This window comes from Mchenga conophoros, linkage group LG16 (genome assembly GCF_057382185.1).
Source record: "Mchenga conophoros isolate Kocher_MC1m ecotype Shallow Benthic linkage group LG16, M_conophoros_male_GT1.1, whole genome shotgun sequence".
NCBI classification, from domain to species: domain Eukaryota; kingdom Metazoa; phylum Chordata; class Actinopteri; order Cichliformes; family Cichlidae; genus Mchenga; species Mchenga conophoros.
Genome location: NC_140541.1, coordinates 29,838,646 through 29,858,072, shown reverse-complemented (window position 1 = coordinate 29,858,072; position 19,427 = coordinate 29,838,646). Strand labels below are relative to the sequence as shown.

Sequence of the window (19,427 nt, the reverse complement as noted above, 5' to 3'; positions counted from 1 at the left end):
ATCTGATACTGCCTTGATGGCTTACTCAGCAACATATTGTGCTGATCTGCTCTTACTGGGTTTCATTCTTTCACCTTCATATTTGGACTTTAACTTCTCAAGCACAAACCTTCTCTTGCCAAAATAATTGTCACGCATTCATGTTTACATAGAAATTTTAATAAATTCAAATATTCGCTAGTTGAAATGAAAAGATACAAACTGATGCTTTTAGTACAAACTAATTTCACCTCTACTCTGCTGCTGCAGCCTTTTCTGTAAAGCGACATTTTTCGCTTTAACCACATGATGGCGCCAAATTCAAAAGAATCGCTAAACCAATACTAGTCACTGTAGAAAATCTGCTTGCACAGCCACGGGGCCCCAGCAGTGAGGAGGACACTCCGCAGCTCTATTTAACAGTTGAAGGATTTTGCTCTGCGGTCTGGTTCCATTTGTGCTTTTACAGAAAATCACTGTTAATCAATACAAAGTTATCATGAGCGATTACCTTTTTATTCTCTAATGAAAGATTTCTACTCTGGTGAGAGTGGTCTCTTCCAGATGAGGGTCAACAAGCGGTTAGATTGATATGAAAATGATCTGCAATGTGTAAGCTGTGGACTTTAAAATCGACCGATCGAAACACACCTAACGCTCCTTTCCACTCCACCGCCATCTTTAAAACATCTTTTAGAAAAAGGTTGTTTCATCCCTCCACTGGAGTTTTTGGAGATGTGCACATTCAGTGCCAAAGATGTTTTGGCATCATGTGATGGCTCAACGCCTAAGAAACTTTTTGTTGTGTGTTTTCATTTATCACCCCTCTGTACTTGCACAGCGGTTGACCTTTTGTTGCCTGCACTTTGTGGTCAGGATTGCAGCATCAGCTGAGTTTCCAGAAGAATAAGTGTCTCTGGTTGCTGTGCTTTTAGCTGCACGATGCAAACAGGAATGTCCACACATCTTGCGTTTGCAAGATGGGTTTAATACATGCAACGATTTTAAAGGCTTTTCTATACATTCTGCTAAACACGGCTTGCATGCACTCTTATATAACTGGACATGTACGCATTCGAGTCATCACACAAAACTTCCAACGAAAATCACGGCATAACTGTTCTCTGCGATGAAGCATCTAAACGTTAAGGGGTTAAACACGTGCGCGCTATGATGAACAAAACCGGACAACGGTGACATCAAGCTTTTACTTGTCTCTTAGATGGAGAGAGTAAGACTTCTAAGGTACATCTTTAGGTCTGAGTCTCTGAACGGATGCGCGCCGACCTTGGAGTCTCCAGACGCGCAGAAGAGGATTTTGCGCACTGAAATCAAGCAGAGCCTAAAAGCGAAGACAGCGAGCTGACTATTGTCTGTCTGACTGCAGTCCTGGCACTGGGATACGGGCACGCTTGGCTGTGTTTTACTGCGCATACTGACAACTTAAGACCAACATTGCTCCGGATTGAGTAAGGGAAAATATAGTCCACAGTTTATTTCGCTTTGCCTGGATTCTAAACTTAGAGGAGCGTTGTTACATCTGAACTGCTTAATGTAGGCGCTTCACTACTACAGACGAGCCAAAGAGTCCCAGCTGCTCGGGGGAAAGTACCTCGACATCCTGAGAGACGTTTTGAGAGGATTTTAGGTCTCTTTGCTGAACGTGGACTGAGAGAGGATGATCCCAGCCGCCTTACCGAAATAAGTGAGGTATTGCCTTTACGAAACGGTAAGGAAAAGTTTAGTATATTTCTTGAATAATTCACTGCCTCCATCTTTGATGTATTTCCAAATTAAAAAGAGACGTTTTAAATGATTTAACGACGTAAATATTTCCACTTTTCTCTCTCTCTCTCCCCCCCCTCTCTCTTTCTTGCAGGTGATCATAGCGATGTTTCAGTGCCATGAGCGTCTTCACCTCTCCAAATCTTCCAGAGAGGATTTAATCCCCGCTCATCTTGAATAAGTCGACAAGTCGTTGAAGATGAGTCCTCTGCAAACATTCTTGTTGTTTTTCCTCCTGCACCAGGTGAGGAGTGAGATGAGTGAATGAAAAGAGGCTAATTATGCAGAAGCATGTCTCCGACTGCGAAAAAGTAGAGATGAAGCATTTTTATTATGCTGTAGGACTCTTACGAGATAATTATTTCTTCACTCTAGGTAATGGTTTAAACTTCTTTTGCTTATATTTGTTTTGTTGGCCTGTCTTTTATGTGGATCCTTATCACGCAGCTGTGCAAGACTTGTCTATCTCCACATTGTGCCAAACTGAATAATTTCCTGGCATGAAATTTTATTTGGCACAGTCATCAGGAGCAAATTCATTTGCCGAGCAGAACTCCTCATTCAGTCTTACAGGGATAAGCTTAATTGTTTTATGTTATCAGGGCTCGCACACTATTCAGTGAAATACTTTTCATGTGTTTTTTTTTAAATCCATAAAATAGTAAATAATTTAATACCCTTAGAAATGGCATCATTTCTTTCTTTTCTGTAGCCACTGAAAAATATGGTAAAAACAAACACAATGAATAACATAATGCAAACATAATGCATTTAGTAATCCTGGAAAGACTCCAGCTTTGCTTTAATGCGCATCATGTATTCTACAATATGCAGTTAATTACCATAAAAGCATCTGAGTTTATTATTTCTATTTGATATTGTGGCTTTTTGTAAGACCATCAGCTTTCTCAGCTATGGAAATTTTACATTACAAGCAGAGTGTTGCAAAAGGTAATAGGTTAGAATTAACAATTAGGTAATATTCTAAATAGAGACACAGAATTACCGAGGTAAAAAAAAAAATCTACTGAAGATATTTTATAAAATATGCTATTAATTTTTGTGCTGGTTTGCAAAGTTTAAATATTCTTTTCTTTCAGTGTTTATATTCAGTATTATGTCCTTGGGTGTGTTGCTTCTCTCAATCACAGCTCATCTGAAAGTGTAACCTGCCTCTTCATCCCTTCAGGTGCACCTTTGGTGATCACTGGAATCATTAGACGTCTGTGTTGAACCCCTAACCTGTTTTAAGTGTCTTTGCTCTCAAATTGGGGCCAGAGTTCTTTTTTTATTATTACTTTTTCCCCTTTCAAGACAACTGAGAACAATAGATGGAAATTGAAAAACCCAGGGATTTTAAAAGCTTGATGATAACAGTGATGTCCCTGTTAATCCAAAGAAAATTATTTAGTATTTACCAGAGAATGATTGTGTTAAGCTTCTAGACGTAATCTTTCTGTAGTCTAGTTCAGGTTTTAATGCAGCAAGCACTCGGAAGAAAGTTCATGAGCTTTTGGGGAGTATAAAGGCCTTTCCTGCCCTTTCCCCACCCCCATCATATCGTGATGTTGTCCCCTATAGATAGTTGAATACAGCGAGGGTATTAGCGTTTTCATCCTTGCTTTATGGATTCTTGCCATGATCAAACTTGCACCGAAAATGCCATGGGATCGAAGAAGTTCTTCACATCTGTGCCATCCTCAAAGAGGACCTCTTTAAAGATAGCCTTCAACTGTGCAGCTGCAGCAGCAAAGTGCTGTCTGCTTTGGCTGCGGTTGTAATCAGCCCTGTGCCTTCTGGGAACTGTGCCTCCAGAGAGAGACAGACTGCCTCCCTGGAGAGGCTCTCTTTGTATGCCTCAGTAGCTTCCCTCCCAACAGATTCACCAATGTCTGACTGGGGATGTAGTGGCCGTTATCAATATTACCCTACCTTCTTAGGTTAAAAAAAATCCCAAATATCTGACCCTCAGCAAAGGAATGGAATAAGTGCTGCAATATATCATGATGTATGAATAAGATTTCTTTTTTGTTAGTGTATGAACCACTGAAAAGATGCACAAGGATAACGCCCATCAGCGCAAGGCCAGATTTTGAACCCGAGAAGCATTCTGTGATAGAGGATTGCACGCAGGACACTTAAACCCCTTGATATGAAATTTTTAAGCTTCTTGTTTTAAGTAAAAATCCAGAGTTTGAAAAAGTGGTCCAAATCCTCAAAGACCCCCAGATAAAATCACACTTTTTTTCCCATCGCTCGTCACATGCACATTCAATTAAAAAGCGCTTAGAACATGAATCAAACGGTGAAAATGTAACCCTGGACCCAGCATCTGTGCCATGCCCCAGGGACAAATAAGAGGGTCAAAGCCATCCTGGGAGAATCCATTCTTCCCCCTGACATCTGCTGCAGTTATCCTCTGTGCAATGACAGCAGAACAATGTAGATGAAGATGAAACATATTTGAGAGCCATGCTCTCTGCCATCTCAGCCCGTCCTGCCCTACGTCTATACCAGAGACTGCACGCAGGGAAAGTGGGGTTTTCAACTCTGCTTGGGATTAAGTGTTAGGAGACGTTGACAAAGTCTATTACGCCTTTATGTCTTTTTGCCAGGGTGAGAGCTCCTCTGGCAATATTATGTCACAACACAGCATCTATATGGCCCATGCCAAGAGGATCAGTCGCAGCGTTAGATGTATTGCTGCCTTTTCCGTTACCGAAAACACCACCCAGGGTTGAACTGAGCGCGGAAGACAAGAACGTCTTAAAAGATGGGTGTGACGCACTAGCGAGACGAAGCTTAGCTGGTTACTAGTAAGCTGAATGCGTCTTGTACTCCAGATCACGCCAGGCTTGGAGTTCATCCCTGCAACTTTGATGTGCAGTGATTTAAGGGATTACGAGTCATTTCCCAAAGGATTTAGCCTTAATTTTCTACAGTTAATAATTTATTTAAAAACATGTGTTTACTTATTTGGTCAGGCGAATATTTAAAAAAGTCTTTGTTACAAACAATCAGATATTTTAGACACAGATATTGCTGTAAAATTCTGCCAGAGGATTTTCCCCCTAGTTGTGTCCCCCCCCCCCCCTCTCTGCAGTGGTAGAGTGAGACAGTGATGCTCTATTCAAAGGCAGAAAGGGTTCTGGCAAGGACAACAGTTTTATCCCTGTCTTCATAACAAAACACAAATTCTACATAAAATCCATCTCTAAGGGCTCTTTAACCCTTTTCCCCTTCCCCATGCTCAATTAGGTTTGGTTTTATTATTTATTTATTGTATATTTAAAGGCAACTAACACTGGGAAGTGTAATAAAATGTACAGTGGGGGGATTAGGAGCAGCTCTTTAATCTCACGCTTCTGATAATACTGCATGGGCTGATTGATTAGTTTTTCAGGAAGCTTATGTCAGAAAAACCTAATCCGTCTTTGGATTGTGCCAGCCTTGTAAGGTTTTCCGCGCTGCCACTTTATCATGGCGGCGAATTACAGAGCTGCTGGGCTGTGATAAGGTCCTCGTCTCTTTTACAGACCCCACCGCCCAACCCCCTGCACCTCCCTTTCCCTCTGGACAATAAAAAAAAAAAAAATGTGTTTATATTCTTCACATCCCTGCTCTGCCTGGTCTTCACATCAACCTCTCCCAGGATTTGCCTTGTAAGAAAGGGAGAAAAAAAAGAGTGGAACTTAAGTCTTCAAAACCCCACCAGAGAAATTGGGTGGAGAGAGAAAAAAAAATATGAGAGAACACGTCTGGCAGACCAGTAGAAATTTCTGTGGAAGTGATTAAACATTGGATTGACAGAGTGAAGGGGCCTTGTATGCATGCGCTGCCTTCCAGGAATCATTTTGGAGCTTACATGGAGCTGATCTGTATCTGTGCTCATATTGGGGTCACAATCTTTCTAGCCAGGAGGCCTGACTAGATAATCCCTCATAAACAATACTGTCCGTGGCATTTTCAGTCCTCAGCTTGTATGTTGTCTCAGACCTCTGAAGAAAAGGTTGTCGCTTCTCCGAATGAAATCCCTCAAATGTAGCTCGCAGCCACTACAGGTTCTTCTGACTGTATTGAGCCCCGCAGCCTGCTCCTTTCCCAATCATCAGTCATAATTGTGTTTGTACCGGCAATAAATCCATGATAAAGGTCTTGAGATGAAGAGAAAGAAGCTCCAAATGATTGATAGCTATGACACAATTGCCCTTTGCTTTGACAATAAGCCTAATCACGCCACGGTATGGCCCATTAAAGACTTTAGTCAAACAATTATAAGCTGCACGGCTATTTTCCCGCTAGCTGCTCGTGGGATGTGAACTGTTTAGGATGAAGTGCAGAGCCTCTCTAGTGGTGCAGGAAACATTATGTTTAATATGATGTTGAGTTTCCTGATCTTGGTCCACAGCTATGAATTTTTATGGGCGATGTGCAGCCCGAGGCGGTGTTAGATCTAGAGGCTCTGCTACCTTATAGCATTGTCATTACCTCTCTGCAGTGTCAGAAGCATCCAGCACTCACTGATGCACAGCGCCAGTGTTTTGAAGACTGTTGTCTGTATTGCTCTTTACTGCCGTGCTGCAACAAAACTAAATGTCGCAATCAGTTTATGGAGAGAAGAAGAAATTTTGCCCGCATCCAGAGAGGGGATGGAGTATGATGCCACGGTGCCACTTTTTCTTTTAATTAGTCAAATATTTACATTAACACTACGTCTACCAGCTACCACACTGCAATCACACGAAATCGTGACTTAACAGGCGATGTTTCTTCTTTAAATATTTTCAAATTTCCTGAAAACTCTGACATAAGAAGTTGTTAATTACCGTCTGTGTGGTTCTTGGAGAAGGCAATCACATTTCATGTCAAAGCTCTGAGAAATGATTGACCTCTTTAATTAAAACTGTATTGCCTTTCTGTTAAAGGAAAAGTGTGACAGCTATAGAATAAGTACAATAAATCTCCCTTCTGATTATTCTCAGTTTTGCATTTCCTCCTCTGCCTCCAAGCTTTGAGCCCCCTTTTCTTTTTCAACATGTCATTTTCAGCCATAACAAAGCACTGTCAGCTCCCCTCTGTCTTTGTATATTTCTTGTGAAGTACCTGCCTTCACAGCTACTCAGAGGAAAAAGGAAGCAACGTCTTTCCAACTCTTGTTTCTTCTTCAAAGAGCCCTGTTTCTGTGAAATCAGCCACGGCGCAATCTGCTCGGAGAACAGAAACATTTTGCTCTGTCAAATTTAGCGGACGTGCTTTTGAGCAAATCAAGCAAAAACATTTTGGAATAAAACACTCCTATCATTCACGGCGCGGATTTGAAGAGGAGAAAATGTAAAACTGGGGTTGTCGCACGCTCACAGAAAAGGAGCTCAGAGAGAGAAACATTTAGATTACGTCTTCCTGAGATGAAAGCAGAAAAAAACCTAAAAGTAGAACTTTGAAGTATTAATTTAACAACAACACGCCATGCCTCCTTAAGCTGAGCAGTTTTACAAGCACAGCTACCATTGTCGTACGAAGTATAAGGTGTTAAAACCAGTCAAGAGAATGGTAATTACACTGAGTCCAATGTGCTTTGTGGTATTATCCTTCTCAATCCCTATCAGCTATCAGGCATACGGAGGTGCGTGGCAGGTGTCAGGAGCCAGCACAGAAGTTGGCGCTCTGACCATGTAAGGGGATTATGAAACTGATGATGCGTTGAAAGGTAACGTCTGCCTAAAAGTGAAGTGTTCAGGGCTTTGCAGCTGTCATATGTGGCAGGTGGCGAGATAACACTAGTATCCAGATTACCTGGAGGCTCTCTTCCCAGAGCCTCCCGTCACTCTCTCTCTCTTCTCTCTTGGTGGGATCTTTGTTAACACTTTGGAAACACCTGACATCATCGCTGGATTCAAAGTTTCCACACCGAGCCATGCTCACTAACATCCCATTTTCACCCCCGTGTCTCATGCAGTTAATTAACAAACTGTCAGAATGCATTTTAATTGATACTGAGTATTTTATAGCAAGATGATGATGATTTTCATTGTCTTTTGAACTACAGAGTCAAAGTTTATGTGTTATTATTCTGCTAAAGTCACTGCATGTAAACGTCTATTTCATCCTAAACTTGTCATGTGGGTTTCCACATTTTTACAGCTGCAAACATCTGTAAAAGGTAATCAAATGTCATATTTTAAGTATTTTAAAGCATTTTTTGCTCAATCCAGTTTTAAGTTAATTTGAAGATTTGAAGGTTGTGATGCCCCCCCCACACACACACACACATGCACACACACACACAGGCTCCTCCCAAAAATGTAATTTTTTAAATAAAGAAGTCTTAAGAACAATTTTACCCAAAGAAAACAAATATATTGGATCTGGTAGGAAGTTAAATGAACTCTTACTGAAACTGACTTACACATGAAATACACTTCATAGCAAGATGACCTTTTCCCCCCCCACATGAATGACACGCCCTGCATTATATTGAACAGAAATTTTGTGATTTCTCTTGTCAAATGCATTGACAGATAACAGATAATTCATAGCCTTAAATACGGCTTTACAGTGGCTGCAAGCAAAAGGTCAGACAAGTGAGCAGACATAATGCGTCTCTTGGCATGGCAGGCTCTAACAGGACAGGCTCTGCCTCTCATCGCAATCAAAGTATAACAGGCCCGAGCTAACGGTGGTGTAATTTCCTGTAATTTGTTCAGTTTAACAGGAGTCGCTGAAGCATGTTTCCACAACGACACGGCGGGAGAAGCAATTGTGTATTATTTGGACTGCCTGGTACATTGTCTCCTGCAGGGCAATAGGTGGCAATAGTAAATGTCCAAAAGAGTTGAGGCGAGGCGACGTTTCGGTCATTGTCATTTCAGATGCAGAGGAAAAAGAGAGGATTGTGTGATCGAGCCAGACAAGAACAACGCTGACACTATTAACATGACTAATGGCTCACATCGTATGATTTATGCTAGCCAAAGGAGGGTTATATTACGTGCTATAATTTATGCTAATCATAGGTTGCAAGCAGCCCCGAGTGACATCATGAGCTGTCAGATAATGTTTTGCCACAACGTGTGCATGCAAACAGGCACAAATAATAAATTTGGGTTCAATATGCTTTAGATGCTATAATAACTCAACAAGGCCAGATTTGTTGCACTGTATTTGTGTGAAAGCAAAATAGGACTTGACTGGAGACAAACTCTACTGCTTTAAATTCGGCATACTTGGAATTTTTTTTGAAGATGAATGTGGGCAGGTGTTGGAGTTGCTCTCTTTTGAGACATATTACCCTTTCTTTTTTTCATCAAAAGAGGTTTAGGGTCATGGTCAGCTTTAGATCAACAGCATTGCAAGTAGTGGAAATAAGAGTGTCTCTCACTGAGATGAATGCTCGCTGATGTCGGCTCTAAGACATTAACCCTCATCCTCTGCTGTCTTCATAGATAATTTCTGAAAAATGGCTTCAAGTAGTTAATATTCAGTGATGTAACACACAACAGAAGGTCTAAGCAACAGCTGCAATTCTTCCTAACTTCCTAAAAAAGGTGGGCGGAGGGGCGAGCCTGAAAACTAAGTGTAATATTTTTAATAGATGAAAATATGCATCCAACTTTTGGGAAAAGCAATCAGATATATTATGTTTCTTTCTGCTGCTTTTTGCACACAAAGCTCTCAATTTGTAACAATTTTTCTCTTTTCACATGCCTCTCAAATTTTAGGCTTTAGTTACGCTCCATTAAATATTGCACGGCTAGAAAAGATCCAACCTAAAACTAACAAGGATTTCTATGTGGCTGGGTGCCTGCGTTTGCCTTTTCTCTTTGCTTCAAGCCAACATGGAGAAACGCACCATAACAATCTGCAAAGTCACACACATCGGATTTTTTTCTTGCAATTAAATCAACAAGGTTTCAATACATATTTCGTGCGAAGCAAGAAATCCAATATTCATACTTATTATTATCTCTGTGCTCAAGCACCAAAGTTGGATTTTATTTTACTCATAGATATGCCTCTTCGCCCATCCACCGAATATCCTGATAGCGCCAGCGGACTTGTTACATATTATGATAGCGATGCGATGATCCTCTATGTTTCGGGCAAATCTGTCAACAGTAAGAAGGAGAAGCGATGAGTGTGTAGATACAGAGCTAGCGATACAGCTGGGATTATAGAAATGAAAACATCAGCATCACGTCTTTTTGAGCTTGTCTTCCTGCCCTCTCCTCATCGTCAACACTTGTACAGAATGTGTAGACAGCCACAGACTGGCCTTCTGTAAATACACGGCAGTGGTTAAAGGAGTGTCTTTACAGTCAGTATGAAAATCATATACTACACAGAAATGTAACCACTAAAGAAATGCACTGAATTTCTACTCGGCACCAATTGTACCAATATATTTTCACCACAAATAATGTGAGCTGTGTACGCTGAAGATGAATTAAAATTGAGATCTATAACATCTTTTGCAGGAATGTCATGACACTAGAGGCTGTAGTCTGTCTCATTTTCACAGAGGTCAGGTGGTAATGGCCTAAAGGATTATACTGGGGGGTAGCAGATATGCTACATGCACACTCACTCACTAACTGTAGCCTCCTGTGATTGGTAAGCTGCCCCCGGTGTGTCGATTTGCTGTTACGATCCACCACAGTGCTGAAGCACCTGCCATGTGATTCCCCGGACGGCCTCTGATTAAAAGTGATGGGTTTGGAGCGTGAGGCTGTCCCAGCGATCTGAGCACCAATCTATTCTTCAGCAGAATGTAGACTCTCTCTGTGGGCTGCTTTAGCGCCTCCAGGGCCTCCTCTCATGGAACCGGCTCTGGGTGTAAATCATTACAAATGATATGCCCTGTAACATCAGGAGGAAGATGGCTAAGGAAGGACTTTGCGCAGACGATTGCAGGCTGAGAATAGTTTTAATCTGAAAGATGCTACTTGTCATGTTGAATGTTTGAAAGCAAGAGTCTGCAGTCCATCCAGCTCTGCTACATTTTTTTTTTTGGTCTAATGCTAGCAGCACTGGCTGAGCAGCTCCTAATATGACAGGTGTTTCGTCGCAATAGAGCTGGGTAAGTATTACGAAAGGCAGTGGCGAAGGCGGTGCAATTTTTGTGGGGTGTCCAGATTTTTACTATGTGGAAGCGCATCAAGTTAATGAAGCTTCAGACACAGAAAATTAACAGAGAAATGAATTTCACCACCAAAGTGAGGTCAATTTGCACAGATAAATCCATGAAGAACAGTCGAGTGCATCATTGGAACTGCTCGGTTTGCACTGATGAGCAGGTTAATTGCCCATTTTGTTTATTGTGAGAAAGATGCCTGAAACCAATTTTCCCCAGACGCATATCTCAGCCTTATGCACTGGGAAAAAAAAATCAGCTATGGAAAACCCAAAAACAGATTAGTTTAGCTTGCCTCTGTATCAACTTCATTTCCTGAGCAAAAATGTGATTTAAAAACCAAAACAGAAACAGAAAAGCAGACTTCAGATCATGAGTTGGCCACATTGTCAGTTGTGAAAGGCTGTGAAAGATTTGGTCACCATCAAAGTACAAAAGCTGTAGACCTGCCCGTGGACCAGAACCCATCACAACCAAACACACTGCCACCAGCTTCTCTCTCCAAATGCATTTTAACGGCATCTCTTTAGATGATCCAGAAGCCAGATGTCACTGGTTTCTTAATAACTTTCTAGAGGCTAGTTCTGGTCACTATGGCAATTACCTTTATGTCAAGCCTCTAAAAGATATGTCTACCCACGGGACAAGCAGGCAGCCAGCTCCATAATGCTCGTTACAGATGAATGTCGAGGCTGATTCATCCTGACTCGCTGTGTGGTTCGCTGCTGCTCAAGCTACTGTCAGGATGTAAGTTTCATGAAAAGCTCTTGATTGTACTGATTGCCACAACATTAGATTGAATTGCCTATTTATGCATGGTTCTGTAAGAAAAGGCCCCCGAGGTGTAGAAATGACAGGTGAAAAATAAAAGCCACAGATGTTCATGTCTGTAATAATAACAATGCACTTTTACACACAGTAAAAACAGGTAGTCCTGCATGCAAAGCAGCGTAAAAGCTGGAGGTTCATAGACTATTCACCCAACTCTGACTTAGGCACAAATGTGTATTTTCCACTCTGTCTTCAACAGCTACACTAGGGTGTGTACTTTGAGGATGTGGTTGAAGATTAATTTTTGAAAACCTTTTTTCCGTTCATTTATGCAGGAAATTAATGCGCACATATGAAAAATGTGATCGCCACTTGTCAGCCAATATTAACAGTTTAATGTAAGCCTGTGACAAAAATACGAGTCCTTAAAAGTCGGTTACAAAAAAATGTTTAGTCAGGATGTGCAATGTTTTTCAGTTAAAAATGTATTTTTCTGTATTCTTTGGAGATATTTAAGCATTTTCAAAACAAAATAGAATAAAGTAGATAATACTGATAGATCTCTAAGTAGCTGATTCTTTTTTATGTATAAGAATGCATTACTTAAACAGTCTTTTACCGTTTAAATTTAATTGTGGGTTGTAAACTATATATGGCCCCATAATTTCCTAAAAAAAAGCTGTTTTGAATGCAAACATATACAAGCATAAACATTTTACTCCTGACATTATATATGTATATACATATACATTTTTTACCAGTCCAAATGTGTTTTATTTATTTGAATTTAGAATTCTAGTCACTATAACGTTAAAGATGGAGTGTCTATTAAAAAAGAAGGCTTAGCTCAGCTAATGAGAGTGATTAAGGTGCTCTTTCAGAGAGGAACCGTGTGTTTTATGCATGACATTTGATAGTGAACTGGAAATATCAGCTATTAGCACCTTGTGTGATACCTTACTGTTTTTGCTCATCTTGGTGGATGTACATTAAAATTACCAGGAAACTGTTTGGTGCATAGGCCTTTATCTTTACTGCTGTATCACTAAACATAGTCCTTTATAGGGCAGATAGAACACTGACTGCTGTGGTGTAAAAGCGCGATATCTGTGCCGGGGTGTCTGAAGTTCACGCATGTCTTTGTGTTTTAATGTAGGACATGCAGGAAAAGGAAGAAGCTAAACCACACTAGCAGATATCCGTAATGTTTGCCACGAGTCACTGCGCCTTGTGCTGTTGAAATGAGGTCTGGTGTTTTCAGCTCTATAAGTCTACAGTTATTATCATAATAATGTCTTGTTTCAAGTTGCCCTGAAACGCCTCTAGCACGGCAGCACCGATTAAGAAATCTTAATTAAGCTTTTGTAGATTCTCCTTCATCAGACCTTGCCTTTTTTTCCCCTTTTTTTTGTACAAAACCTCAGAATCCTTTAGTCGGTTTTAAGAGACATCGCTGCTGCCTAAATGAACAAGGTGTGCTCGAGTGTGTGTTGGTGCTGTGGTTGTGCAGGGAGGCAGCGAGAGAGAAAGAAACCAAAGCCTATGTGTCAGTGCCAGCTTTCAAGTTCCTAGTGCTTCATCTCTCTTGGGGCATTTAAGTATTAGATATCCCTCTGCTGATCCCCTTGTTGTCACAGCAATTTCCCCAGTTGCTCATCATACTTAAACTCCTCTCTCTTTTCCATTATAATCATCCTATACAAAGCACACCTGAGATTTACGCAGAAAGACAATTTGGTTTCACCTCTGAAGCCGCGCAGCATGACACCCAACGTGTTAAAGATATAACAGTTTGAGCTGGCGGGAAGACAAGTGCCGAATCTTCCTTGTTCACAGCAGAGGAAAAATGTTCCTATTGAGAGCCTGCAGATTTTATGCTTAGCATCATCTGCTGTTGTGATGTTATAAGAGTCAAATCAAATTAACAGCTGAGCTCACATAAGGTATTACTAAGTGGCTGTATCAGTGGGGAATAACGCCACTGGAATTGGTTGATTAAATGACTTTGGATGTGATGAACTACACATAGGGGCATTATTACAGTGTTGCCTCATTCATCCATGTTTACAGGGAGCAACTGTCTTAATTAAGCATTGTGAGAGGTGATAAATGGGCCGGGCTCACTGTCCGTGGGAGACCCATTGATTTCACATTACATATCCAGATAGGCGAGCCATTACCTTCCGCTTTAGGCATTAAAGTGTTACCGCAGTCTCGGACATAAGCAGCACAGTAAAGCAAAGCTGTAATTATAAGACACAGCAGCACAGCTTAAGGTGAATGTAGCCCTGTTACATTTCAGATGGAAAGGTTTGGGTATATGTGACAAAACAAATTGTGCTAGACAGACCTAGTTTGTTAGCTTTATACACATATGCCTCCGTTCAGCTTACAGCAAAAATATAATTAGTCTGGAAATAGTATGCAGCATCTCTGTGAGAATTCAAGCAGCCGCTGCTCTGTACTTTCAACATCTGCTTCTCTCAGTGATCCCTATAACTGGGCCCGGGGAAAACCCAGCACTACTAATTACTAATAAAACTAGCTAAGCTTATTGCTGTGAATTATTAAAGCTTTATCTGAAGTGGACCAGGAATCGTTCCTAAAGCTAAACGGCTTTGAGGTACAAGGAGGGATCACGGTTCATTGCTGCGTCTGGATTAGCACTTAGCACTATACTTTATATACGTATACACTTTATACGTACGTACTTCATGACACTACCGTGGAAGAGTGTTTATAGGTGGATGCGAGCTAAAGTTTAGATTCACCTTTCCCTGAAGTCCATGGGAATATCTGTGCACTCTAAATATCAGAATCTGCTTGAGTTCATCAGTGCATCATGTGTTCAGTTTAATACAAACTTCTTGTTTCCTCCCTTCTGTGGTGCCCCTGCTATCTAGCAGTAGTGTATTACATGCTATTTATTTGCATGTGCATGCACTTTTTAATGCTATATTTATATTAATGATTATTTTCTATTTATTTATTTATTTGGTTGTTGTTAAGTGATGTCCAGTGAATGCTATTTAGCTTCTTGCACAGACCTGTAATAATCTTCAGTATTCTATTACTGAGTTTACAATACTACGAGATGCTGCTGTTGAATTTTCTGTATTTAATCTTTATTTCATTTGTGAATATCTGTTTGTTTCCCTTTTCTTTATTAATGAACCCATAATGAATCATTTCATAAATATCTATAACAAAGGATTTTAGGATATGCTAGAAGATGAATGTGAAAATTGTCCATACTGCCCCTAGAGCAGTAGTTTTAGCTGGCAACCGATTCCAGGAAGAGCCCCAAACCTTTTGGAGGTGTAAAAATCTGCCAAATGAAACATGTGGAGCTACCTTCTGTGGTGACGCCTTGTGAATATTATTTATTTATATTTACTCTATGGGTAAATGTTTTTACCATCTGCTTTATACCAATGGCAATTCTCAAAAACACAGAAACTTCATACATACCAAACCCAAGAACCTATTACTGTTAACTTGTGAGGTGGAAGTTGCTCTTCAGAACTGGCAATCGTGCGTACGGTTTATCTAACATTAACCATATTAGTTATTCATAGGCTCATGTTGTCTATATGCACGCTATCATTTTAGCTCTCTACAGCCGCAGCTTTGCTGCTTTTCTGTGCTTTTTTCATTATTTGTGTATGTACCTTTCTCTTTCTCTGCTCTGCTACATGTCAGTGAAACAGACAAATGCAAAGCAGAGTAGCAAAGTATAATGAATGTGAATTCATCTATGTAGAATTACCAAACAGAAAGTTTTTAAAGAACACCCATCAATCCATTTTCTTAAACCCTTAACCAACTAGGGTAGTAGAGGAAGCCTCTTAGCTGACAGTGAGTGACAGGTAAACACCTTGGACAGGCTATCAGTCCATCACAGGGATAAGACCAAAAGACACACAACCATTCTCAGTCAAATTCCCACCTATGGGCAATTTAGAATCACAAATTAACCTAGCATGCATAAATTTTTTTGAGGAAACCAGAGCACACAGAAAAAACCTATGCAAGCACAAGGAGAACAGTCAAATTCCACAAAGAAAGTCCCTGAGCTGAACAGGAAGTTAAAACCCAGAACTTTCTGGCTTTGAGGCTGCCACTTTTAAATGAAAGTGTATAAAAACACTACTGCCATCTGAAAAAGAACATATCAGAAAAACTAAGTACACCCCATGATTCATGAGCATCTTTAGGGACAATAACTTGAAGTAATTGTTTTCTGTGTAACTTTATCAGTCTCTCCCAGCATTGTGGGTCCACTCTTATTTACAGTGTTGCTTCAGTTCATTGAGCTTTGTGAGCATTCATTTATGCAGTTCTCTTAAGAAGTGAACATAAACAGTGGACCAACCTTTAGCTGATGCTGTGGCTGTTTTGATGGCCTTGGGGTGAATTTGGCACTCCTGGGAAGATCGTGGCATTGTGTTATGATACACCTGAATGCTCCAGACCAACAAACTGCTAAAATGTATTTATAGAGGTGATCACACTTGCTAACGATCAGTTATTATTAGCAGCACTTGGCTGCTATCTACCCTTTTCACATGACTGCACAGAGTTTTGTCAAAACTTTCTTATACACGTCACGTTAACAAGCAATGAATTTGAATGAATGAAAATGCATTTCACAAAGGTTTTCACGTTGGTTAATTGTTTTTTCTATCTATCTCTGTTCTGTTTCCTATCAAGGTCTCGTGCAGGAAAGTGCATGGAGGAGTCACAGAACTCATCGAGTGGAGGGACAGCGATAATGAACAGAAGATATCTCCCACCGGGGCCAGTCCACGGATCCTCAACCCCCTGCGTTTGTTTGCCAGGGGCTCCCCCGAGTTCAAGAGTAACATAAGGGAAATGACATATTTACACAGCATGGAGGACTTTTGGGACTGGTTATCTAACCAGACAGATGTTCAGGGCGCACAGGCCAGAACTAAACGCAGACCCATCGTCAAGACTGGCAAATTCAAAAAGATGTTTGGTTGGGGAGACTTCCACTCCAATATCAAGACTGTCAAACTCAACTTGCTGATCACAGGAAAGATTGTGGACCATGGGAACGGCACCTTTAGCGTTTACTTCCGCCACAACTCCACAGGTCTGGGGAATGTGTCGGTGAGCCTGGTGCCACCTTCCAAGGTGGTGGAGTTTGAGATCGCCCAGCAGTCCACACTGGAGACCAAAGACACCAAATCTTTCAACTGTCGCATTGAATATGAGAAGACGGATCGCAACAAGAAGACTGCCTTGTGCAGCTTTGATCCATCCAAGGTGTGCTATCAGGAGCAGACGCAAAGCCATGTGTCATGGTTATGCTCAAAACCCTTCAAAGTCATATGCATCTATATAGCCTTTTACAGTGTAGACTATAAACTGGTCCAGAAGGTATGCCCTGACTACAACTACCACAGTGACACACCTTACTCCTCAACAGGGTGACCTAGTAGTTGTTAGTCTGCATCAGCCTTTTGTTTTATCTTCAAATAATGTAAATGTCAAGCTCTAAACTCCTTATCCCAAAATACCTAAATACCTGAGACATGTTGCAGGAAGTGCGACTTATGAAGGGACGCACACTGGAGGGATTTGGTGAAACTTTTGTATATACTACACAAATACACAAGTTTAACACTTCAGATAGTTAGGTGTACAGGGACTTGGCTTTAGGGGTTGGCTTGGGATTCAAAAGGTAGTTACCAACCCTGGAAGAATCCACCACATCACAACAGCACATGTTCTCTGTAAACCACGGGTATAATTAGTATGTTGTCCAGATGTTTCCTTCAAGGCTAGACTATAGGCATGGAGCCCTGCTGAGTTGGAAGCGTGTAGCTGGCTTCTGGAAGAGCTGCACTCCTGCCAACATTTTCAAACAATTTTCGAACCTTGTTTAAATAGTAATGTGACAAAATATGACAGGACTTTAAATAATGTTAACAATTACAATACCTAAACATTAATAAAGCTATTCAACAGGGCATAAAATGAAAAAAAGAAATCCCATTTGGAAGATCACTGCATTAAGAATGATTAGTCAAAATGATCATTGCCTTTGAAGTGGCGCTAACATCCATTTATACCTGTTAACAGAACACAGACAGGACAGTCTCTATTACTTCAAATTATTTTGATCAATGGAATTATTTCATTAAGGAATGAATAATTAATATGGTCTTAAAACTGATCTGTTATCGCTCTTTTGTGGGGACTAAAAGCAAGTGACTTGACTGATTCAAACCAATTCCTAAAGTGCTCATGACAAAATAAGTCCATCCAACTAATCTAATGCATAAGAAACTTTAGAGCATGATCATACATTACTAACAAACTGTATGTAGGCACATATCCTAGCTTAACATGGCTGCAGCCTTGTTTGCGCCTTAAAATGTGTTGGTTTTCTGCTACAATTATCATAAGGCATGTGTATGCTAAACTAGTCTGAGATCCAACATCTGTGTTTGCAGGATGCACTTTGAGGCATCAGCCTGCCTAGTGAGCCCCACAGTGGATTAATGTGTCAGGAGAGGTGGGGAGGGGGAAGCAATAATTGCAGGACAGGTGGATTTAGTGAGTCTGGCAGACAATTATCAGCACTTTGTCATGGTTCTGCCACCAGCCCTGACATTACCTGTCTTTAATAGGCTTTAATTAGCCTGGGAAATTTCATTTACCAAGAGTGGAGAAACAAAAAGGTGGGGGTAAAGGCAAAAGTACAAAATCCATCTGCAATTTTAATGAGAAGAGGGACTAAATTTGAAATATAAGACATTTCCCAATAGTACAGCAGGCTTAAGTTGGCTGACTTTGTGTAAAAGTGGATAACATTCAGTCTTGTAGTACATGGTGTAATGTGTTCGACTCAGAAATCACTCAAATTTTTTTTTAAAGCTTTTGTTAAAAACCATTCGGATTTTAAACGGCATGAGTTTTGTTATCTGGAGATACCCAGGGTTTTTAGGTTAGGGCATGTGCCACTAAAGACAAAGAATACATTTCTGTTAGCGTCATTTTATTGGATGTATCTCATGTCTTTCCACTTCAGCTGTAAATGATTCCATCACCTTATACATGAGGTGAGGTGTACGATAAGGAACTTAACTCGGAGTTGATCTATGTTGATGTTTTGGTTCTGCTCCTTTGTGCAAATGCTGTGTGTTAATGTGTAAAACTAAACGTGTTTATTGATTATGGTTTCAAAGTATATGATGTCAGATTATCCTAATTTTTCCAGAGAACTCTATCAAGTATACTGTACCTTATTTTTTGGTGTTTGTTAAGAAATATCATGTAGATAAATGTCATATTTCAGCTGATGGTTAGATTGCTTTGATTTCATTTTTTGTAACTGCAGATTGTACCCAGTTTGATTTCTGCTTGCTCAAAATTGTTTCAATAGTTTCCCTTGTAAAATAGGAGTAAAAGCTCTTCTGTGTATAGTGTAATTACACTTTTCATTTTGGAATATTTGATTTCAGATTTTGTTAAAATGTAACTGTAAAGATCAATTTAGGTTTTTATGGCATTAAACCTTATTTGAACTTGGCTCAAAGCATGCTGTCACACAGAGTCAGGTCTAGTCTGTTGGTGCTCGTAGTTGTCTCGTTTCATTCCTGAAAGGACTTCTCAACAGGATAAACACACAATTTTAAGAGGTACATTTCAGGGTAGCTTTTTAATGGGCAATAAATCTGTGTCCACAGGCGTGGATGATACCAGAGGTACACCTCAGGGAGCACATCCA

General features: G+C 40.4%; 1 protein-coding gene across 2 annotated transcripts; it reads left to right on the top strand.

Annotated features, from left to right (window-relative positions):
- Nucleotides 1–926: 926 nt before the first annotated feature.
- Nucleotides 927–19,236, top strand: nxph2a (neurexophilin 2a). Of its 2 annotated transcripts, XM_085249877.1 has the most exons (4): nucleotides 927–1,448; nucleotides 1,538–1,708; nucleotides 1,859–2,008; nucleotides 16,379–19,236. In XM_085249877.1, the coding sequence occupies exons 3-4, from the start codon at nucleotides 1,964–1,966 to the stop codon at nucleotides 17,123–17,125; spliced, it is 792 nt and encodes a 263-aa protein (XP_085106003.1). In that variant the 5' UTR covers nucleotides 927–1,448; nucleotides 1,538–1,708; nucleotides 1,859–1,963; the 3' UTR covers nucleotides 17,126–19,236. The 2 variants fall into 2 exon arrangements, with proteins under 2 accessions (XP_085106003.1, XP_085106002.1); XM_085249876.1 differs by having other exon boundaries at nucleotides 927–1,708.
- Nucleotides 19,237–19,427: the final 191 nt, after the last annotated feature.